General features: G+C 37.9%; 1 protein-coding gene across 2 annotated transcripts in view; it reads left to right on the top strand.

Annotated features, from left to right (window-relative positions):
• LOC140235596 (protein PALS1-like) overlaps positions 1–24,748 on the top strand; it is a 151,002-nt gene that overhangs the window by 68,760 nt on the left and 57,494 nt on the right. For both annotated transcript variants that reach the window (XM_072315604.1, XM_072315611.1), the window contains 2 exons: positions 8,629–8,738; positions 20,215–20,272. In XM_072315604.1, the coding sequence (XP_072171705.1) occupies positions 8,629–8,738; positions 20,215–20,272 (168 nt within the window). The remainder of the gene's footprint in view (positions 1–8,628; positions 8,739–20,214; positions 20,273–24,748) is intronic.

Here is a 24,748-nt window from a genome sequence, read left to right as displayed (position 1 = left end):
GTTTAGTTCATGTCACGAACATTATTTCATAAAATAACAACTACTTGATCAGACGCCATCTTGGGTATGTAAATTAGGGTCAAAGGTCATAAATGTTTCATCCTGTATCTTGGTGAATACATGTCCTATCTTTCCCATATTTTGCACACGTAAAGACCATGTTACAAGGATAATTTCACAAAATAACTACTTCTTGCTCAGATGCCATCTTGTCTATGCAAAGTTGGGTCAGAGGTCATAGGTACTTCTTTCTTTATCTTCGTTATGACGTGGTATCTCTATGGGAGGGAATTTTTTTGAATGTGAAAATTGACATGATTGTCTTTATCGAGCACTAGCTCACTTACCCTTCGGTGAATTTCTCCTCGATTTTAATATGTTGTAGCTGAGACTGTGCGCTATCGAATGTGTGCCTTCCTTTCTTCATACAATGTCGGAATCTTGTTAAAAAACTTGGTTGAAATTAAAGCTTATCTTCGATGTATTGAGATATTTCTATGTTTCTGCAACTTTCTTTGCAATAACTCAAGAAAAACAGCCCCTATCACTCCAATATTTTGCACATGTTTAGTTCATGTCACGTACATTATTTCATAAAATAACAACTACTTGATCGGACAACATCTTGGGTATGTAAATTAGGGTCAAAGGTCACAAATGTTTCATCCTGTATCTTGGTGAATACATGTCTTATCTTTCCCATATTTTTACACACGCAAAGATCATGTTACAAGAATCATTTCACAAAATAACCACTTTTTGCTCAGATGCCATCTAGGTTGTGCAAAGTGGGGTCAAAGGTCATATGTACTTGTTGTTGTATCTTCGTTATAGTGTATACAGATTTGGTACCAAAGATAGCAGATATGACTCCCTTTTCTAAATGAGAATCCAAACATCACACGGCCAATGTCTCTGACCACAGATGAAACCTGCATGGTCATGCCTATTGCGATCAGGACTTGAATCATTGATTAAAAAAAAGATCGGATCACCTTAATTTGTCAGTGATGACAAATTACAATCTCTAGTTTTTTTTTTTTTTTTTTTTTTTTTTTTTTTTTTTTTAAAGAACTGATCATAGTTACCTGGTAGAGGCAAAGCTTAACACTTAGCTGTTCTAACACGAAGTGTCCTGTTCTGTTATGTCCTAATTGAAATTCGGGAAGGAGTCTAAAATGAGAGTTATCACCACAAAAGAGAGGTGCCTTCATTTGTATTTTTTTTTTAGCAAGGTGATGTCTGTTGTAACACATGGTGTATTGACCACTTTGACCACTATGCTGCACTGCCACTGCATTGATTTCAATTACAAGATCAGAAGTACTTGCTCTATTACTTTGGCTGAATTGTCTAACAAGGTTACAAGGCTTATTTCTTAGCTATGTATCATGGGGAAAGAAAAAATGTGATTGAATTAGGAGGAGCCTGGCTGATGGCAGGTCCTCCCATAGGAAATAAGGAATATTGCACACTTTGTGTTTGTCAGTTAAATGTCTGACATCACTTATGTATTTACATTAAATACAACAGTGCATTTATATTTGCAGTTGCTTATTTCTATGTATGGTCCTTTCCCATGGGAGGGTCACATGTATATCTGACTGGCCTTGTATAAGCGTATTAATTTATTGATTTTCTTATTTTACTTCACATTTCAGGTCAGAAGCCACATTCCAGTTACAATTGTCATGTACACATGTCTCATTATAATAATTTGGTAAGCATCTTTGTTGCTGCCTAAGGTATGGATAAAATAGAAAAGTCAACAAAGGCATTGACCCTAGGGTCAGCATGGAGATCTTTCTACCCAACAACAATCTACTGGCCATCTTTATGCTAAATACACGCACAAACACACAAACCAACACCCACAATGAAACCTTTTTAAAAGGAGACCATGAAATTTCTGTTGGATTGACATTTCCTGTCTCTTCTTTTTCATTGATAATGATTGGTAAATGAAAAGTAATGGTGATTAATGTCATTGAATTGGGAGTTCATTGAAGTGACCATACTCTACTAAATCAATTTCTGAAAGCCAGACTTGTCCATCAACAGAATGGTTATGTTTATTATGATGGAAACAAATAATTAAAAAGAAGGTACATTCTCATAGCTAGAAAAAAGTGAATTTAGGTCACAGTTTGGGTCACTTCTTTTTTATTCATTGTTCTTGCTTTAGAAAATGTTGAAACTTGGGTCATGATTATTTGCAAAGTGCCAACCTGCACATGCATCAAAATTTGACTTGAGGTTAATACCTTGTACCCCCTGAACACGCACTTTTAGATTTTGAGCAAAACGAATTTATTTGTCTCTCCAAATGCTGATCACAGACAAAATTTGATCGTGTTTCCAATTTGCTCCTTTTTCAGTCTAGGCCTGTCAGATAAACATAAAATATCATAAGATGTATAACCACACTGGAATCTGAATTGAATTCAACAAATGCCAACTGTTAAAACAACAGGGATTGCATGTTATATGTGTGATATATGATGTTTTTACTAGATACAAGGACTACACATAGTATTATGTCAATTCAGTATACCATGGTGTGTCACAGTTGGTGAAATAGGAAGTAGCAACTTGTGCAATGCATTATGGGACATGCAGTTTTGATGTGTTTTTTGTTTGTTCAGTCGCAGCGGACGGGTGCAATTAACTCTTTGTTTTCATTTTGACCTGATCTCGCTTTCCTCTTGAATGAACACGTTTCGCATGAAAACCGCTAGGAAAGTGTCGCAGCAAAACTGCTGTAACTTTGCTATTAATTCATATTTTATGATAATCCAAACGGTTATGAAAAGTAAAAACCTCATTTTAACCTGCCATAATGTTACCTTTTTTAAATAATGACGATAAAATATTCCAAACTGGAGCATTATAACTTCACTCTCAAAACGGAAAATAATTGTCAGAAATCGTTGCTAAAATTTCACATTTTGACTTCGCGAACAACAAAATATTTTCAAGTATGTTACTAAGTATGTATTTCTTTACGGAACTCTAAAATATCACATTCGAGAAGTCATGCATCCGGATATGTCTGGAAATAATCGAAAGAGGTGCACTTTCTACCTTCGTTCCGAGCACGAAATTTCATTGTCATTTGCACACAGAAAGATAGGGTACAGTCCCACATACCCACATCTTTGTGGTGCTCACATCACCTGTACTCTGATCGTAACTCGTACCGGGAACTCGTAGTTTGTATTGTTTCTTACTAGTGCAGTAAAATCTGCGTAAAGTCCGAATAATCCAATGTCATGGATTTGCAACTGGTAATTGGTATCATAGCTGGTATCATAGCTGATAGATATTCACATTTTTGCTACTTTCTTTTTAATAGGCCAGTTCTGATAACGTAAGTGCTTGTTTTTGAGGTGGTGAAGTCCCCTGCAGCACACTGCTACATTGTACTTCTCGACACCCCGCGGCCCACCACTCTCATAGCATGCATGTACAGTGTACTAGGCATCCGCAGCATGCAGCCACCTCACATCGCACAGTAACAGCACGCTGCGTTACATCGACCAATCAACTCGCTGGATCGAAGCAGCATGGGAAAGTCCATTCATTGCGCAAGCGCAAATCAGTTTTTCTAAGAATATGACGTCATTATTCTTGTTTGCTGCTCCCGTATAATTTGAGATTTCTGACAAGATATCTCATTTATTTTCGCTTGTAACTTCAAAAATAGGTCTTTGGCAAAGCGAACACATCTCTGCTAACGTCCGCCTATGTCTAATGAATATGTATGTTAAGTTTCATGAATATTAAGTGGTGCGACCAGATGTGTCTGGAAATAATCGGAGGGTAGTTTTCTGAGACAGCGAAACATGAAATGTTGAATAACTTTAAAAGTTCTTAGTCATTTCTCGAAATCATCATTTTACATTGATACTGAAAGTTTGAGCGATTTTGGTCAATGTATAGCGGAGATATGAGGAGGTGAAATTTTGGTGAAAATGAGAATGCCCGATTCGCACTGCCTCGATGATGGTTGGAAATTCAAAACGCTTCATGGGTTTTGGGGGAGTTAATTATAGTCATCCGCTGCGACTGTGTTTTTTTGCCATCACCGCTTCCGACTGTACAATTTTATGTCTTTTTGCAAAATATTGCACAAGTTGTTAGAATTTGAATGGCAACCAAAACTCACAAACTAATGTGTTATTTTGGTTCATGTTATGAAAATTTTGAATTTTGGGTCATGATCCGAATAGGCCTGCACATTATTTTGAATGTAATGAGAATGGTACTAGAGGACAGATTTGCTTGTCTTAGATGGGAAAAGGCTACCCCTATGATATTGCTCATTGACATTTGACTCTGTTACGGAGCTCTCCTGGGAAATCTTGACTTCTCCTAGTCCTCATCTTGATAATGCCCTGTCAGACATTTTTTAATAGATATGGCACTGTCACAACAACCTGCATCTCATACATGAAAGTACGTGTAGCTACTACAAATTAGACACGTAGTCATTTCCCGTTCATCATTTTGCGGGAACTAAAGTGGAACTTAAAGATCAATTCATTATACATCCAACTTAAATGGGAATGTAACATTTCACAATCCCCTCGTCCAATGTTTGCCAAATGTACAATGTATATTGCTCCATACTTGCCCTGACTTGTTTTATTGCCAAGTTGCAAATTGCAACATGTCATACATAAATGCTAATTATGAATTACTGGTATAGTAGTGGTAATAGTGTTTACTTTCCTTCTTCCTATGCATCTGTACACTTCAGAAAAATGCATGATGTGCAATGATATGTTTTGTGTAACTGTTTTTCATGCCCCTGGAGTGTGCAAATGCAGAGTCATAGTAAAGTCACACTCAACTGCAATTGTGATTGAATGAAAGAAGATGGAAATTATGAAAGATATATTTCCGTGTGTGTGTGTGTGTGTGTATGTGTGTTATGTATGTGTTAGTGTGATGTATTCATATACACACTTTGTACCTGTGCAAAAGTTATAGACCACCTGTAAAATCACTGATCTTTTCTGCAAGGTCTCTCACCATAGCTGCAGCCCTCTCCACCAAGGCTACTTTAATGTACACAGACTGTGAATGAAAAGGGGAGTAGCACATCTCTGACATGGCAGCATTGAACTTTACCTTGTTTTTGTTTTTGTCTCCACTCTCTTGCTGAGTAACTGTAATGACCTTTTGGGGTGGATTTGGAGCTGGAAAACAGCTTGGAAAGACAGCTGCTGGTTTATATCTCCCGAAATCAATTACAGCAGATTGCTGTCTGCCCTGCGAAATGCTGCTGGGGAAGTAAGCTGAGGTGCTTGTTGAGAGGGCTTGCTTGTTATATGCTCATATGAAATCTGCAATGCACCGAAATAGCTTCTTATTATACAACCAAAGGGGTATGATCTATAACTCATACAGTATCAGACAGGATAGAGTATGAATGCTGAACATCTAAGTTCACAGGACTCTTCCTTGTTTTAGTTTGGCCTTTGTGCTAAAATCTATAGTTATTCACACCACATTTATAGCAATTTCTAGATTTTAGGTGATTGGTATATATACAACAATTACTTAGAGAGTTCTTAGAAGCAGTTGTAAGATTTATCTGTTCCATCTAAAATCAATTATTGATATTATCATTTTCAAATTCTCCTCTAGTTTCTTATCCATCAGTAGTTATAATATTATATCAAATAGTCTACATAGATACCAGTTGGTGATTGGTCATAATGCAATCACATGACTATTGCAGCAAGGATCAAAATCATCCTTTTGTGAGCACTGACTCTATGCCAGGTAATATAATTACCTCCGCCAAGGGAGGAGGTTATGTTTTCATTACCGTTGGTTTGTTTGTTCATTCGTTCGTTTGTCCGTGTGCAAAATAGCTCAAAAAGTAGTTAACGGATTGGAATGAAACTTGCAGGAAAGGTTGAGAATGACACGAGTAACAAACGATTATCTTTTGGTAGTGATCCGAGAATTTTGGGGGAATTTATGAAGGATTTTGATATTTTGGCAGGTAGGGTCAATGAACTTGGGAGTTCAGGCTGCGCGTATTAGAGGTTTGCATGCACGCACTAAAGTGCGTGCTCTGGTTTCTGCTGGGGAGAGGCGCGCCGCACATCTGAGGGTTTATGATGTAACAAAGGATTCTCTATTGGGAAATCGGGCCATTTTTCAGTGGGTGATAATCACTTATCTCTGTGGAAGAGCAAGATCATTAGTGGAAAGTAACTGCTTGGCGGAGGTCTGCGCTCTCAGAGTGCTTTTCTAGTTCCAGAATGTATCTGGCTGCCAACAATACTAGAATGAAATGTTACTTATGTAAACCATACAGTATAGGAAGTATTGCCTTTTGGCTTTAAGGGCCATTCTCATTGGGAAATTTAGTGAAGTGAAACTTTGCAAAATTTACAAGTGTACATTTACACTGCAATGATATTTTGCAAAATTAGGCACCTGGGGAATAACTAGAGAAACTCTACAATGAACTGCACATGCGCAAAGAATGATCCCAGCGTGCAGTTTGGATCATAGGCCTTACCTAGATTTGACTCCATGCAAAATTGTTCAATTGTACAATTATTGCAAACTGCAAATTTTATGGATCCCAAGCACTGATTTTCATGTGTAGTCCAAAACATTGTATGTGCATGCAATAGAGGTTCTTTGTATTCATTACATTGAAATATTGAAAGTGTATTTTCATTTTTTTTTTTTTTTTTTTGGGGGGGGGGTTAAAGTATGTAAACTAGGAACATAAACCTGTTAGTCACAAATCAAGTAGAAATTGTCCGAACATGCACATTCACTGATCAGCAAGTCTACAGAATATGCAGCTTTCCAAACACATTCAATGAAACCTTCAAAACCAGCACACCAACTTTCACCATCAAAGAAAAGCCAGCACAAATGTTAACTATGCACATGCATTCCAAAGGTGGTTTTTCAGATACAGAGTGAAATTTATCAAGGCATGCAAGTTGTAGTGAACAACTAGGCACAACAAACATAAAAAGTATAACATCATGCCATTGGTGTAGCCAAGTATTGGTTATTTTATTTTGGACATCTTCAGCATTCTGGCTGCAGCTATCTCTTCAAATAAATCCTTGAGAATCTTGTGAGGCATTTATTACTGTGATGATAATGTTTAAATCTCACATCTCACATTCCCAAGTGAAGTATGTCTAGTGATGAGGCCAGAAAAACAGTACAGTTTAGTGCAGTTTGCCATATGGTCAGATTATCATAATTTAAAACATATCAATCTAGGAAAAGTTTGAAATCTTGTTTCTCTGTTCTATGACATAACTGAATGATTTATCAGTGATAACATGAGTGATACACTTTGTACTGATATCATGTTAGGTGTCAAGTAATGGCTGATGACATTGATTTTCTGTTTGTTGATATGAATTCCTGTTGAAATATTATCAATGAGTATTTTTGTGCTGTAATACATTACTTTTAAAACATGAAGAAAACATTCTACCTTGCAGATGATTTGTATATGCAAACAGAGGTGTTGTGATCTGTTGATTGGGAATGTCATGTAGAGAACTAAGTAGGTGTGCACACTAGAAGAGCTGCCTGGTTTTGCTAGGTCAAAATGTGTCAAGGAAGCTAGGATTTGTTAAACCTTTGTATGACCTTTTCAGATCATTGTTTACTTGTTTACAATGCATAGCTGAGATTCTTTCAGTCTACACTTAGATTGAACTGTCAGCATTGTAGGTGCTCTCTCATTGATCATTGCTTAACTTCTGTCAAGGTATTTTTATTCTTTATTTGAATACACTGAATAGTCAGATTTAATAAGTAGAGGGGAAAAAGATATATTGTTGCAAAATCCAGATAGATGTTTGTCAGATGACTGCTTTTGTATGGAAGATTACCCAGAGTTCATCAAAACTTCAAAAAGTTTGCGAGATCATCAATCTGATGCTTTATTCTTTTACTCGGATAATGAAATTAAAGTGCAATTATGCCATTTGTCATACTGCATGTGAAGTTTACATTATATGTGAAGTATTAATTTATACATTAATGACAGCAAGATGAACAAGGGTTATTCAAAGGAATGCCTGTTCTTGTGGTTTGATAGAAGTATGATAAATGATAGAACTTTGTGTCTGATGATAATCATTACAACTGTCAAGGACACAAGTAAAATAAATGTGATTATATTGCTGATGTGGTTCCAAGACAATACTGTGGTGATGATAATACTGATGATGATGATGATTCCTCATTTCCATATATTCCTTTTTGATATCTTTATTGACTATTGATTTTCACCCATAATGATCAGTTATGGGTTAAGATCTCTCACCTTTTCCATGGAAAGTGTGTCAGGCGGACCATTCCATGACATTTATATCCTGCCCTTTGCAAGAAGTAAAGTGGACCATCTACGTGCATGAGTCAGTGATTATCTCCTACCCAGGACCCCTGTTTTATTAAATGCTCCATCCAAGGGAGAGAATTGTCTTGTCTCTAATAGCAGAGGAAACTGCATTATAAGAGACATTATTTGCCCATGAAGAATATTATCATTATCAATCTTATATTGTTATTCCAATTTGATTTGTAAAATTCATTTTTATCTTTGTCACACCTTTGCAGGCTCACCAGCTGATAGAGCAGACCTGAAGATAGGGGATGAGATCCTAGAGGTAAATGGAAGGTCCCTTGAAGATGCCACCCATGAGCAAGTCATCTCCTACATTCACCAGGTATAATCAGTCAGCCAATTTCTGAGTATGATTAAAGTGTATCAATACCCTGAGTATTATGTTTGCCATATTTGTAGAATATACTTGAGACATGCCCTATGCACAACATTAGAATTTTTTGACACTCCGATTTTTATTTATTTGGGTTTAAGTGTAAATTCAAAGAGTATGCAAAAACAAAACAATGTGAAATAGACTAGTCGATCACCCAATTCTTTCAATCAAACGAGCGCGCTATCTATTTTTTTCCCAATACGTCTCAAACAATAGCGATATGCAATGCGTAGTCGTGATCAGCTATTTAAACCGATCGACATGGAATCTTGATATTATTTGAAAAAAGTATTCATATACCTAGAAAGCACACACAACAGTACCAGCACTTACAGAGCAGAATTTAAACTCACAGAGCACAAGTGCCAGGTTGTCATAGAGATATGATCTGATTTATCAAAATATGTATAGGTCTACTTTTGGGGCTATCACAGGTAAAGTATAGCTGTTTTTATGTCAGCTAGCTGTAGACAAATTTGATTTCCATGGTATTGGTACACTTTATAAAGTTCCAAAATAGTTTGTGTTGATGTTATTCTGCTGCATTGTTACATTTATTCTGAAATGTGCCTTATTGGGCTTCATGGACTTGCCATTCAAGGGGAATTTACCCCAAAGTACACTAAAAACAAAATTTCTTGATGCTCTCTTAAGTGCAGTGACAATGAAAGTGAAATTTTGTTAGGATATAGTATAGTATAAGGCACTACCCCTGCTTTTCGTTGCAATTCTTGCTATCGCCAATGACGTAAAAAGTACCCGGATGTTGATTTAAGTGTCATTTACGGTGCATTATGGGATAGTCCGGGAGCCAAGTCACTTCCGTTCGTACGCGTGTGATACGTGACTAATGCTTTTTACACATACAACCGACTGTATTCTACGTGTACTTACTGTTTTCTCGACTTGAATTTTAGCTTTAATATGATTTGAAATTTCTCCATTCTTAAGAAATTGCTGTTAATACGACTGTGGATTGTTACTGCGAAACTGCCATGTGTTGTTTGCACGACAATAAATGAACAAATTCTACAGAAATAGGTCCCTAACTGGCATGCGAGACGTGACGTGGACGCATGGGTGAAGTTTGCGGGTAACTCCACAGCGCAGCGCGCGCGTGACTTACTAGTAGTAGTACTTGCTTGGAAGAAATTGCTTTGGAGACAGGATAAGTTAGAGATCACAGTTCGTTCCCGATTGTGTTCGCGGTACCTTGACAGAGAACAGATAAAACAAGATGGGCATTCCATGACGATATCCAGGTGGGTGAATATTTTCCAGCATATTTTCAGCATATGCAGAGATGACTAATCAGTGATGTGCACATCGATCACATGATCAAGCAGTACGATGTACCAGTATGTCTAACGCTAGCTTGTATGCGTGCGGGGTGGTGCATGCTAATGCAAGGCCTAGGGCAATGCGGGGGCTATAGCTACAGTGTACGAGTATCACAGGCGTGGCCACTGGCCGGCTAGGGTACAGCCGCCTACTGTACTAGTATCCGTGGTCGACGTGGCGCTATAGGTAAGTTACACGTACGCGCAAGCTAGCGCTGTGCAAAATATGCCCCGCCTCGGAAGTGCCCCAGTCCCGGAAGTGCACTAAATCTTGACGAAAAAGCCACATCCGGGTACTTTTGACGTCATTGACGATAGCGAGAATTCAGGCACAGCCTTTGCACTCTGGGCTTGAAGACACCACTGCAGCTGCCCTTACCTCAGCACGAAATCACCGTTTTAACTTGCGCAAGTGAGCACACTCTGTGCTTTACTGCGTGCCATTTATGTAGCTTAGTGTATTTGTACAATACTGAAGAGCTTTTAACACAGAAGATTAAAAAACTCTCACTTTTAATCTTGCAAATATAAATGTGATTTCTCTTTTAAGCTTCATGTTATGGAAGACAAGATTGGGTTAAAGCTTTGATGGTTTTCTTCACTTTGGTTCATTGTACATTAGTGTCAGTTGGTGGTATAACACCTTCAGAAATCAGTTGGTGTCATATCATTTAGGATTTAATAGTGATCTTGATGGGAGGAGTGAAGTCTGTAGAATCACAATGTCATGTGGGCAGGCTTGCTAGAAGTCACATGGGACAACCATAACTCTCCACAGAGCAGACATCTCTGGGTGGAAGGATACTTGTGAGGATGATAACCATAGTCATTGTGCAACACGCTGCTCTTGCCTGAGAAGTAAGATATTACCGTCACAACAAATTTACCTGTTATGATACTAGCAGGCACGGCGATACGGTGCAATTAACTCAGCGAAAGCACATGACCTCGAAGCTTCATTTGCATAAAGTAAAGCAGCTTGTGTACACAAAACCGCTGGGGAAGTGTTGCAGGACAGTCGCAATATCTTGCCTCAGAAGCTATCAAATGATAAACTCTAGACAGCATATTGAAGGAGAAACTATTCTCTAACTGGCAATGTTATTTTGGGGTTTTATGGAGGATAAACCTATGAAAATAGCCTCGAAACTTAGCCTCCAAAAAAGAAAATTTGGTCTCTAAACTAAAAAAGTGTTAATTTTTCACATTTTTCTGTAATGCCCCAAAATGAAAGTTCGTTATGTGACTTGTGGTAGTATGTCCATTCTGTGTTGCAAATGTCTTTTCTGTGATATTTGTGGCACGGTTATGTCGGATAAAACCGAGACCATTGTCATTTGTGACCCACGTAAAATCCATAGCGTAAGCGTTACGCAGTCTAATGTATCGGTTTTCATGCTGCATGAAACAGTTGAAGCACGTTGCAGGGTTCTTCTCTCATCCACTCACCACCCTGTGGAATGAAACCGAACCCTGTCGCCGTGCGCCAAACCTGACACCGCTGATTGGCTAAGTGTGCGCTGACCAGTAGAGAACACATGCACAGGAGGATGATCTAGTTGTGCATGTCCAGTATTTTCTCTAAAATTTGGTTGTCTTTTTGCTCTGATTTTCACCTAACTACTAATTGCGCAAACATGAAACTTCACAGGTAGTGAGTCTGGGGTATACAGACTAGTAATATGTTGATCAAATGCATATTCATACTGTAACAGAGTTATGTCAGGAAATAATCATAATCCTTTCCCACGATAAACTCAAACAGAAAAATACAAATGTGTGGAAAGATACATCATTATTTTTGCCCAAAATTCATATGAAGGATGACATATCCATATTAGATATATATGTGAAGTTTCAAGGGATTTGGTAGTAAAATAAGGGAGATACAAGGAGGTGAACTTTCGAGATTTTTGTGTCCTTCGCTCCACATAGTGCTTCGATGACCATTACAAATTCAAAAGCTTGCGCCCCTTTTCGCGGATTTAATTACACCGTATTGCCACGCCTGCTAGCTTCATAGAGCAGCCAACAAAATATCTTAAGATAAGCTAGACAAGCAAAGTATTCATGAATGTTTGTACTGTATCCATATCCATATATATATATATTTGTTTATTTTTTTTTTGTGTGTGTGTACTGTATTAGACCTATAGAGGGAGTGTTTTATTTAGTACCCTGGTATGTCCATACTTTGCACTTTCCCCATCAAATGTCATCAGTAAGTGAAATGGGAATGATACACTGAATATGAAGTATGTCTGCCTGCTGAAGACTAAGGTCTGTTTCACATAAGAGTGATGTCTCCCTCATAGTTGATCAGCTGCTGAGGTGCACAGATCCCCCTGCAGCACACTCCCCCATTAGATGGATCGTTTGTCAAGTGACACCTTACCCATTGCCTGTGCAATGGTTGTACCATTATATTAGATTCATGTGGAATTTGCATTTTCAGTGGCCATGGGTTTATGGAGCAATGGCTGTCATGCCTATTTTACCAGTTCTCCATATCACACTATACCTAATATAGGTTTTCCCATTCATTTTCAAACTTTTGTCATTCAATTTCACAAATTTTTACTTCAATTTCGTCGCGGAATGTCGAGAGTAGGCCAATCTTACTTTCAAATTCGTCTTTTGCCGTTCATTTTCAAATAAAGTCCATTCAGTTTAGTGACTTGGCATACATTTTCGTCATTTACAGTTCAAATTTGTCAGTCTCACTCGCAGCACTCAAAACAGCAGGATCGATTTCGTCTTTTGTCAATCATTTTCGTTAAATTTTCATTCATATTCGTCTCATATCTCTACTCGGTGTAATTTTCCAGTCATTCATGTATTTTTTTCCCTGTAAGCGTACACATTTTACATTCAGGAGTTAACATACACCTAAGTACCCCCCCCCCCTACACACACACGCAGAACCACAGATACAGACACACACACACACACACAAGCAATCTGAGTACACACTGATACAAACATACATGTACGTATACCGTCTCGCAAACGAAAACACTGACAAATGATTTCTAGGCAAACATGATTAAGGACAAAATTTAAGTGTAGAATTATCGCCTGTTTAATATCAAAGAATGGATAACATAATTATGTTTGCTGCTTTCCAGGGTACAAAATTTAAACTTTGCTTCATGCATTATGATGCGAAAACCTGAACATTAGGAGTTAAAGTTCAAAATGTGACACTGACATACTGTCCTGGGTTATGACTTTTGACTGTCGTTTATCCTTCAATCATTTTCGTTGGCAGTCTTATTTTTTGTGTATTGTTAAAGCAAATGGTTAGGGAATAATGTGTAATGATACAGTTTACGAGAGAAACTAAAAATATGTCGACTTAAAGTTGGTTCACCATCAAAATAAAGAATCGACAACATCTGACTAATTTGAATGAAAAATTCATGAAATTATGTGAACAAAGACGAATTTGATCTTCACATTCTGCGATCCGTCAGCGGGAGGGACGAATTTGAATGAAAATTGACGATTGTGAATGCTATGTCTTCTAAAATGTTCGACGAAAAACGAATTACAATGACAATTGACGAAATTGAAGTTAGGATTTGCGTTCCACCTGCTTCTCAGGACGAAATTGAATAATAAATCTTTGAAATTGAATGACAAAAGTGCAAAAATGGATGGGAAAACCTATATATCTCTTGGCTGCCTAGTTTATCATTTTATTCACTGTGGTTGAGACTGGATACCTGTCGATGGAGCAATGCAGATGACAAGTATTTGTATAGTACCTGAAAAGTTTGGGTTTTGTTTTGGTAAACCATGTACAAAAACCTTGCAAATATTTAATTTCTGTCATATTCAGGTAAAAGGGGACATCTACTATGTGTACTAGTATATTTTGGACAAGACAGTTGCTTCATCATTACTTTTTTACCAGTGCTCAACAATATTGACATGATTTTCTCTGTAAATGAACTGTCCAATTGCTGTTTTTATACCCCTGCCACACATAGTGTGAAGGGGGTATATAGGAATCACTGCGATGTTGGTCGGGCGGGCGGTCGACTCGGTCTGTTGCAAAATCTTGCATCGCGAACTCCTCCTACAGTTTTGAAGCAATTTAAATGAAACTTAGGGTAAATGATGATATTGAGGTATAGATGTGCAAGACGTGTTTTTTGTGGTTGTCGGACAATGCGTTGCCATGGTAACCATAATTTTACCAAAACCTTGTGGATTGAATAACTTCCATAGAATTTTAAGCAATCAATTTCAAAATTGGTATCTATGATGATCTAGAGGTGTAGCTATGCAAGACACTCTTTGTGTTTGTACTTGACAAAGCGTTGCCATGGTAACCACATATTTTCTTTGAAATCTTGTGAAGTGAACAACTTCCACAATTTTGAAGCAATTGAAATCAAATTTGGTAGGCATTATGGCCTTGAGGCATAGATGTGGAACACATAATTTTTGTGTTTGTCGGACAAAGCGTTGCCATGGTAACCATAATTTTACCAAAACCATGTGGATTGAATAACTTCCACATCATTCAAGCAATTAAGGTCAAATTTAGTATATATGATGATCGGGAGGTGTAGTTATGCAAGACACCAATGTGTTAATATAAGAAAAATGTGTTGCCATGGTAACCACTCATTTTTATATCAAATTGAACCATTTGAAAGTGAAATTTGGTGTGTATGATGCTCTTTAAGTGTAGTTTTACAAAATGTCTTTTGTATTTGTATAGGACAATGCATTTTTTTTTTTTTAATCCTGTGGAGTGAACTTCTTCCACAGTTTTCAAGCAATTGAAACCAAATTTGGTAGGCATTATGGCCCTGAGGTATAGATGTGGAACACATAATTTTTGTGTTTGTCACACAAACCATTGGAAAATGCAATATTGCAATCGCCACGATGGGAATTCAAACTTTCTTGTTTGCACTACGCATTATGTCTAAAACTTTGTTTTTCTCACTAAAATTGGCATGGAAACAACAGCGATTAATAAATGACACAAGAAACTGTTTTTAATTTGAGCGAATGGTATAGAGTAGTGCATTGGCACATTGCATCGTACCATGATTACATTTGTGTCAGAGTTAAGTAGGTGATTTGCTGGGTTGGAAAGATCATGATGTAGTTGTGTTGGTGCGTACGTGTGGACTGCATCCTGACTTTTCTACTTATCTCTGTTCAAAATAGTAAGGTCCAATTGCGGGCAAATACAGTGCTTATTATTATTTTCCTTGGGTAATATTTTTGACTACCTGAAAGGATGGCTTTCAGATTTTCTAAACAGCAGATTGCAGATGATACAGAACATGGAATCAGATTTAGGTTTAGGATTCAATTAATAAACTGCAAGGACATCTTTCTGAAGTATGATTGATGATGTATACAATTTGTACCTCCCTAGTTTCTCTCTACTGCACATGATTGCACATCAAAATTAGATTAAAGAGAATTTTATCAGAATAATAAAAAATTGTCATCTATTAGTTTTTGCTCAAGCTGTCATTTGAGTGATATATTGTACAGTGAATTCAAGAATAAGATGTTTCCTGAAAACTAGTGATTGTAGTATCCGAAGCATACATGTGTTCTTCATTAGTACCATTCTCATTGCAGTAAAAATGAACACATTATTTCGCGTGTGATCAGGATGGCGATTCAAATTTTGAAATGTTTAGTACGAGTAGAAATAATGTTATTTCGTGAGGTTATGGTTGTCCCATGTGACTTCTAGCAAGCCTGAATAACATCTCAAGTCAAAATGGTTGTAAATCAGTAGAATATTATAGTGATAACAAGTTGTTTTACTTGAAATGTATCTGGGAAACTCGGTGAACTGGCATCTGAAATGCTGTCATTGTTCAGACCAAAAGTTTGCTTGTAGAGAATAACTAAAGTTGCATTGATCATGCCCAAGCATCAAGATAAAATGTTTAGAACAATACATAAAATGAGGTACCATGATTAATAGAGACTGACAAGTGAGGATTACTAATAAAGCAACCAAAGAAAATATTTAGGGAAATGCACCAACAGAATTCAGATCTTCTCTGTGTCCCTGCTGGTTCATTTGTACATGCATGCAGTGGCAAGGTCTCACCACATGCAATCTTAATCTACTGTAAAAAGATCAGACTTTTGCCACTCTCTTAAACACCTTGAAGCAGTTTGTCATCATTTTATGATTTACTAATTAGGTGATCCGAGTATCCTCTCGGATCACCTTCTGTATCTGTACGGATTCTTTGTTGGTTCTTCTTCTTTCTTTATTTCTGGACAAAATTTGTGTATCGATTAGCTCAGAAAGTGTTCTTTCTATCAATGTCAAAATTATACCATCTATGTATCATGTCCCAAAGACGACGGGTCAAATAAAATCATAGTGATCAGTCGACCGTGACGTCACTATGACGTCATTATATGAAAACACATTTCCATTCATATCTCATTAATGGAATGGAATTTTTCAATGAAATTTACGTCACATAATATTTCAAGTTATGCACATTCTACTCATATTATCAAAATTCATATTTTCTCTTGAAACGTGCGCGTACGCGCGCGTTAAAATATTTGTATGCTCAAATCGAGCTGAAATTTTTTTTGCACACGTTTCAGACCATTTGGAGCATTTTTTGAAAAATTGAAAAAATCGGACGGACGCGTACGCGCGCACGCATATACGCACGCACAGCTCAAATGCAACAGAAATATCTCGTTTTTTCACACGGATCGGATGTCTAAAATGTCAAGGAATATTTCTACCAAGTTTCAAGTCGATCCGACTCAATATGACGTCATACGGGCCCGTCAAAGTTGAAATTCCGCCCGCGCGTCAATGGCGATATATAGTGCAACTATGCCAAAAATCCGCCAATTTTAAATCCGATTTTACTCGTCAGGATGGACGGTGACCCCCCATTTTCTTTACATATTCTGAAAGCTGATGAGTTGTGCATGTCATTTCATGGGTTGGCCATGCTGAAAAAATGATTAAAAGATATCAAATTTCTTAATAAAGTAAAAAAAGTAAATTTTCAAAATGACGTCATCAAATTTTAAGTTCATTCGAGCGTATCTCACTAATCCTTTGCCAATTTTCACCGAGATTTCAGTATGTTGCAGCTTATTAAATTCTCTTTCATTAATGTGATAACAGTATTTTGATTAGATGACGGCATCACCTCGTAAAAATGGATTGAATGTAATCTTGTCAAATTTGACCAGTTTACGTGTTATCTCTATGGGAGTGCAGTTTTTCTGGAAATGAAAATGACATGACTATCTTTATCGAGCACTAGCTCACTAATGCTTCGGTGAATTTCTCCCAGATTTTAATATGTTGTAGCTGAGACTATGGGCTATCGTAATTGTGCCCTTCGTTTTTTCATACGATGTCGGGATCACGTCAAAAAACTTAGTTGAAATTAGAGCTTATCTTCGATGTATTGGGATATTTCTTTCTTTCTGCAACTTTTTTGCAATAACTCAAGAAAAACAGCCCCTATCACTCCCATATTTTGCACATGTTTAGTTCATGTCACGTACATCATTTCATAAAATAACAACTACTTGATCGGACACCATCTTGGGTATGTAAATTAGGGTCAAAGGTCATAAATGTTTCATCATGTATCTTTGTAAATACATGTCCTATCTTTCCCATATTTTGCACACGCAAAAACCATGTTACAAGAATCATTTCACAAAATAACTACTTTTGGCTCAGATGCCACCTCGGGTGTGCAAAGTGGGGTCAAAGGTCATATGTACTTCTTTCTGTATCTTCGTTATGACGTGTTATATCTATGGGAGGGAATTTTTCTAGGTGTGAAAATTGACATGATTGTCTTTATCGAGCACTAGCTCACTTACCCTTCGGTGAATTTCTCCCAGATTTTAATATGTTGTAGCTGAGACTTTGGGCTATCGACATTGCACACGCAATGATCATGTTACAAGAATCATTTCACAAAATAATCACTTTTTGCTCAGATGCCAGCTTGGCTGTGCAAAGTGGGGTCAAAGGTCATACGTACTTCTATGTCTTCGTAAGACGTGATATCTCTATGAGAGCGAATTTTTCTAGATATGAAAATTGACATGACTGTCTTTATCGAGCACTAGCTCACTTATCCTTTGGTGAATTTCTCAAAGATTTTAATATGTTGTAGCTGACATTTTGGGCTATCGACTGTATGCCATCTATTTTTTTTTTTTTTTTTTTTACTGAATGCCGGGATCACATCGAAAAACTTGGTTGAAATCGAAGGTTAGCTTCGATGTAGGGAGATATGTCTTTCTTTCTGCAACTTTCTTTGCAATAACTCAAGTAAAACAGCCCCTATCACCCCCATATTTTGCACATGTTTAGTCCAGGTCAAGTTCATAATTTCATAAAATAACAACTTCTTGATCGGACACCATCTTGGGTATGTAAATTAGGGTCAAAGGTCATAAATGTTTCATCCTGTATCTTGGAGAATACATGTCCTATCTTTCCCATATTTTGCACACGCAAAGACCCTGTTACAAGGACCATTTCACAAAATAACCACTTTCTGCTAAGATTCCATCTTGTCTGTGCAAAGTGGGGTCAATGGTCAAATATACTTCATTCTGTATCTTCGTTATAGTGTATACGGAATTTGGTACCAAAGATAGCAGACCTGACTCCCTTTTCTAAATGAGAATCCAAACATCACACGGCCAATGGCCCTAAACACAGATGAAACCTGTATGGTCATGCCTAATGGGATCAGGACTCAAATCATTGATTTTCGAATACATCGGATCACCTAATTTGTCAACTTGATGACAAATTCCAAGTCTAGTTAAATTGTTATTTGCAACTGCTAACATGACTTGAACTACATTAGCAGTCATCTGCAAAACACTTTAAAAATAAATTGCTTTTTGAGGCCTTTGCTGTCCAAAATTTTCTTAAATTTTCACTAGGATAATACAGACTGAGCATAAGATCTCATTAAGGGTCCATGATCTTATTAACAGGGACTAACAGCACAACAGAAAATCTCTATAAAATTTTGTTGGATTAGTGATAAGTGAATGCTAAGGCATCAAGTGAATCCTGTAATTCAATCATTTTTTTTCTCTCTCTCTGATAACAGTACTAAGCAGTGTAATGCTAATGCCCTGCTTCTTGTCATCCTGGCAACATACACAGTGCATGCATGCGCAGTATAGCAGCAGCACTTGCACCATTACACTGTGCATGATCAGTCCACAAATAAAAATATTTCATAAGCATGGGCTGAGTTTGTGGATTAAAATTATCTCTTTGTGAATTACTGTAAAAATTTATAATGGCGTTTTTGGAAACAAAATTTAGTGTCATTATTGTAATGATGGTAAACAGCTCATAACAGGGATGGATAGGCGTTGAGATCATACATGTATACGGCTGATTGCTAAATGTTGGCAGCCGTGACAGCTGTGTGTGATTGTACATCTTCATAACAGGAGATGGCGCTATACAATACTGTAATCCAGTGCGGCATATAAAGAGAGTCTGGCCAACTACATTGTACTAAATTGAACGCCATGTCGTTGCCCAGCGTATTACACGTTACAGGGTTAGCGTGTACGCCCACACGTAATAATGAGAACCTACCAAATAAGGGGTAATGAACAGTGAGCACTGCATATGAGCGCACTTTGATAACGACATGGCTCAAAGATCATGGGACCCGTTTTGACCAATCACAGGCATCAAAACTCATGAGCCGAAAAGCGAGTTGGCCAGGCCAGGCCAGGCTCTCTTTATATACGGCACTGCTGTAATCTTGGTATGCCAGGACCCTGGATTACAGCATGCTGAATCATTTGTTGAAAACATGTGAAGTTATGAACTTCCATAATTTTGTTATTTCATATCAGATTTTCATGAAACCCCTACCATTCTGTTGATATGATTTTGTCCCATCAAAGTCAACTTGATTGTAGTATGGAATTACACTTCAACTCCAACCTTGTACAGATCTGGTTAGAGTCAGTGATGGATATTTGTCAAGGTGTTTTCTTGAGTGTTTCTCTTATTTTTTTTTTTCCACCTTTAGTGTGTCAAGTCAAAGAAAATCAACCTGCGTGTGCGGCGAAGAACTGTCAGAGAAGGGGGTAAGTAAAATACAAAACAAAACAAAAACCTCCAAAAACAAAAAATCCAATATCGTTGTGGAGTTGGTCTGGGTTTGAAGTATTCTCTTTTTATGGGATTGGAGTAATGCCAGTGGCTTGTGTTTAAATCTGTATGTGGGTACATGGTTGTTATTGTCGTTGCCATGTAGCTGGTAACTTCAAGCCCTCAGAATGTATCTGAGCAACCTCAAACAGTGTTACAGACTACATTTCTTTCTTTTTTTTTTTTTTTTTTTGTTAATAACATCCTTCTTTGGTGTAGTCTGAATTAAGTATCACAGTTACAAACACTGACATTGCATTATTATCAGAATACTGTGAATGAAATTAATGCATTTGTGAGGATTCCACCTGCAGTGTATTATGGTGCATTTGACATGTCTGTCTGGCAGGTATCAATGGTGACACAAAGATTATTTCATTCCATTGTAAAAAGATGGTGGGGGTCTTTCATACTCGGTCTTGTCAATAAAAGCTATCCAGCTGATGAGGTAGAGGGCGCTATTGTAGATTAGCAGCAGACCTTAGATTGATATCCAGCTGTCTGTGTATTGTAACCATTGAGTGTACATGTAGTTGTTTGCCTTGTTGATTACTTGTAACTGATATGAGATGTCCCCATCTTCAGTTGTGAGGCAAACACAAATAACTATATTCTCTCAAGATTTTGGGGCATAGTGGATTTTCCATCTGATTGCCACAAAACCTGGCATAAATTGTTGCAATTTCCAAGCTGAAGGAGATGCTTCCAGTGTAGAAACATACAACTTTCAGATTCCTATTAAAAAGGTAGTTGTGGTAGCAACATCACAGAGCAAGTGAATCTAGAGTGTCATGCATGCTTTTCAGTTCTTTCACCTCAGAGGAGCTATGAGATGTACAGAAGCTGGCTTGCTGTCATGTTGATAGCGTGGCTCAATAAGAAATGGAAAGAGAGTCCATCTATAGCATAGATCTGCAGTGAAATGCCACTTCATATTCAAGTTGAATGAAATAGAATCAAGCAAACAGAATGTTTGCAATTCTTTTTTTTTTAATGTTCCACGTGAAACAAGTTCTGGAATTTTGAAGATTTCACTGTTTTCACAAATAGAGATGTTGATCAAAATCATACACACAAATCTGAAGAGGAGATGATTCTATTTCTTTAGTACTCAACTATTGGGTGTTCACAAATATATTGCATAAATAATGTTTTTGGTCAATAATCCAGCAACTGCAGTGTGTAACCCCCTTCCCCCTTTAATGAATAATCATAACACTACAATACTTCAATGCAATAGATGTTATTTATTTTCCTTTTCATATCATTTCTAAGAAAGTGGTTTAGTGAAGACTTATGTACAAGTCAATGGGAAGCTCTAAAAGGTGATGTCATCATCACTTCCAATTCGCATGTGTGGTTTAGACTGATATCACTGTTTCCTGGTAATGTGTAACACTTGAAGATCTTATAATTTTCTTATTTGTATCAAATTCTAGCAAAGTTATCTCTTTGTTTAAAAAAAAAATAATTGACTTTGCATATCAAAAGTGAATGTGTATACATACCATAGTTATGCGATGGCATTGCAGAGAAAAGAAGGAAAGGGGCCCTAAAATCTTCTTCCTCATTTTGCAGCCTTCTACAGTATTGCCATTCTGATATCAAAGGCATCAATGAAAATTATGGAGCCTATGCTGATGCACGAAAGGCCATTAGTATTTAGAAGGAAGATTTTAAAATATATATATATATATCATTGAGGTAACTGTCTGTAAGTGAGGAAGAGAAGAATAGAGAAGAAGCGAATGGAAAATTAGTCCCCTGTGCAACACTGGGAACAGTCTTATTTAAAATTTGATACATGCGATTTTATGCAGACTACCACTAATATCAAATCTAGATAAATCTTTTTGTTGTTGGCATTCTTTGCAAAGAAATGTAGTTCATTTGTGAATTTTTTCTCAGAAGAGAAAAAAATCTACAATGAGGTTTACTGTTTAACAAAAGCAGGACAACAAGAGCATGAAGATAGTAAACATTGGAGAAACAATTGTAAAAAAAAAAAAAAGACAAGTAATAAATTATATTTGCTTGCAAGTTCACCATCACCTTTCGAATGTGATAGTATCATGAAGTGTTATCACTTTGATGACATCTGAAAACAAGGCTTATTTTTTTTATGGTAAAAAAATCAAAAGTATGATAAATTCTTACATTTTCATTCACAGAATTAACTCAATTTGATCATGCAAAAAACAAACCAACATGATTTTAACCTGAGCAGAAACTGTATGTGTCATTTGAAATGATTATAAAACAAGTAGATATGAAATGACAGCATCTGTGAGGTTTTTATTTCATTCTTTTGTTTTAAAAGGAGTGGCACTTTCTGTAGTGTATTCATTGAAATAAGGTACAATGTTGTCAGAAGTTAATAAAACATTGTTGTCAAAAATCTCTCTGTCAAACAGAAATCTTTACTCACAGAGGGCCACATCAAGCACATGCTCACTTAGACCCCGTTTACAGTGCGGGGCCGGGCTCGGCCGCGGCTCGGCCGCGGCCGAGTCCGGCCTCAATTGCGCGGCCGAGCCTCGCAATTTTGTCCGTTTACACTGCTGGGCTCGGCCGCGCTTTTGATTCAAACCTTTCAATATTTTGTCGTAGTGGCGCTCTGCTTGTAAACAAATGCAATTTGGTACTGTCTGGTTTTCAGACCCTTTGCCAAATGAATTCATTGGCGACGAAGTCGCCGTTCTGGCAAAGGCCTTTGCCGAAGGAAAAAATCCTTTGCAGGACAAAACCACCTTAAACTATACTAGTTTTCGACGTTGAGGGGGTTAATATCCTGAATAGCGAAAGATACAGACAGAGGGTTTGGAAGCCAGACTAAAACTGGCCGTGCAATTGGCCGCGCATTTGGCCCAGTTTGCGTTTACACCAAGAAGAGGCAGGGCTCGGCCGCGGCTGAGCCGCGACCGAGACCACCTCCAGAGCGAGGCCAAATGCGAGGCCAATTTTGGCCTCGCATTTGGCCTTTTGCGCGTTTACACTGAAGCGGGGCTGGGCTCGGCCGCGGCTCGGCCGCGGCCGAGCCTCGCACTGTAAACGGGGTCATAGGGCCTTTGTCCAAAAGGATCATGATCAGAGTCTGTCAATAAGTTGGACTTACATGGCTTCTTGAATTGATGATTATTTCAATGTGACAAAAAGGCACTCATTCCCCAACAATTCTGTTTGCTCTTTTATTATCATTGGGAAAGATAAACTCCCCTATGACAGTGAAATTGTGTCTCAAGAAAATATGATGCTACTTGTTAGTGTTTTAAATGTTTACCATATGAACAAAACCCCTTGAAAGTACATCAGCCTTATTTGATTTCACATTAACCAAGATCAAGTTTCTGGAATCGGGTGATTTTTAGCTCACCTGAGCCAAAGGCTCAAGTGAGCTATTGCGATCGCCCTTCATCTGGCGTGCGTCGTGCGTCGTGTGTCGTGCGTAAACTTTTTACATTTTCATCTTCTTCTTGAAAACCCCAAGACCGATTTTCATCAAACTTGGCAGGTAGCATCCTTAGGGAGTTAGGAACTGAATTTGTTAAAATGGGCACCATGCCCCACCCAGGGGGCCTCCAGGGGGGCCCAAACCCCCCAAAATTAAGGAATCTGTAAAAATCTTCTTCTCTAGAACCAGAAGTGATAGAGCTAAGTTAATACTATGAGTTAGTACATTGATGATTGGAGTTTCAAGTTTGTTCATGGCAGAATCAGGGGTGCCCCCCCTTGGGACCCAGGGCAGGGGGGTGAGGAGGGGTCCTAATGGGGCCTAAATTGTACATTTTCATCTTGTTCTTGAGAACCCCATGACCCATTTTCACCAAACTTGGCAGGTAGCATCCCTAGGGGGTTAGGATCTCAATTTGTTAAAATGGGGACCATGCCCCACCCAGGGGGCCCCCATGGGGGCCCAAACCCTCCAAATGAAGGAATCTTTAAAATCTTCTCTAGAATCAGAAGTTATAGAGCTGAGATAATACTATGAGTGAGTACATTAATGATTGTAGTTTCAAGTTTGTTCATAGCAGATCCAGGGGTGCCCCTCTTGGGGGCAGGGGGGGGGGGGTTGGGAAGGTCCAAATGGGGGCCTGTACATTTTCATCTTCTTCCTGAAAACCTCATGGATTTTCGTCAAACTTGGCAGGTAGCATCCCTAGGGGGTCAGGATCTCAATTTATCAAATGGGCACCATGCCCCATCCAGAGGGGCCCAGGGGGCCCCATCCCCCCAAATTAAGGAATCTTACAAAATTTGGGCCCTTATTGTATATTTTCATCTTCTACTTGAGAATGCCTGGTCAAATTTTAGTAGAGCTGTGAATAAGCCAGTTTGGGGTTACCTTGTGTACAGATGGGTACAAATGACCTTTCTTCTTTCTCAGTTGATTAGGCACTCCACTAGTCTTCAAA

Source organism: Diadema setosum, chromosome 1 (assembly GCF_964275005.1).
Source record: "Diadema setosum chromosome 1, eeDiaSeto1, whole genome shotgun sequence".
Taxonomy (NCBI): domain Eukaryota; kingdom Metazoa; phylum Echinodermata; class Echinoidea; order Diadematoida; family Diadematidae; genus Diadema; species Diadema setosum.
This window is presented reverse-complemented; position numbering and strand designations above follow the sequence as displayed.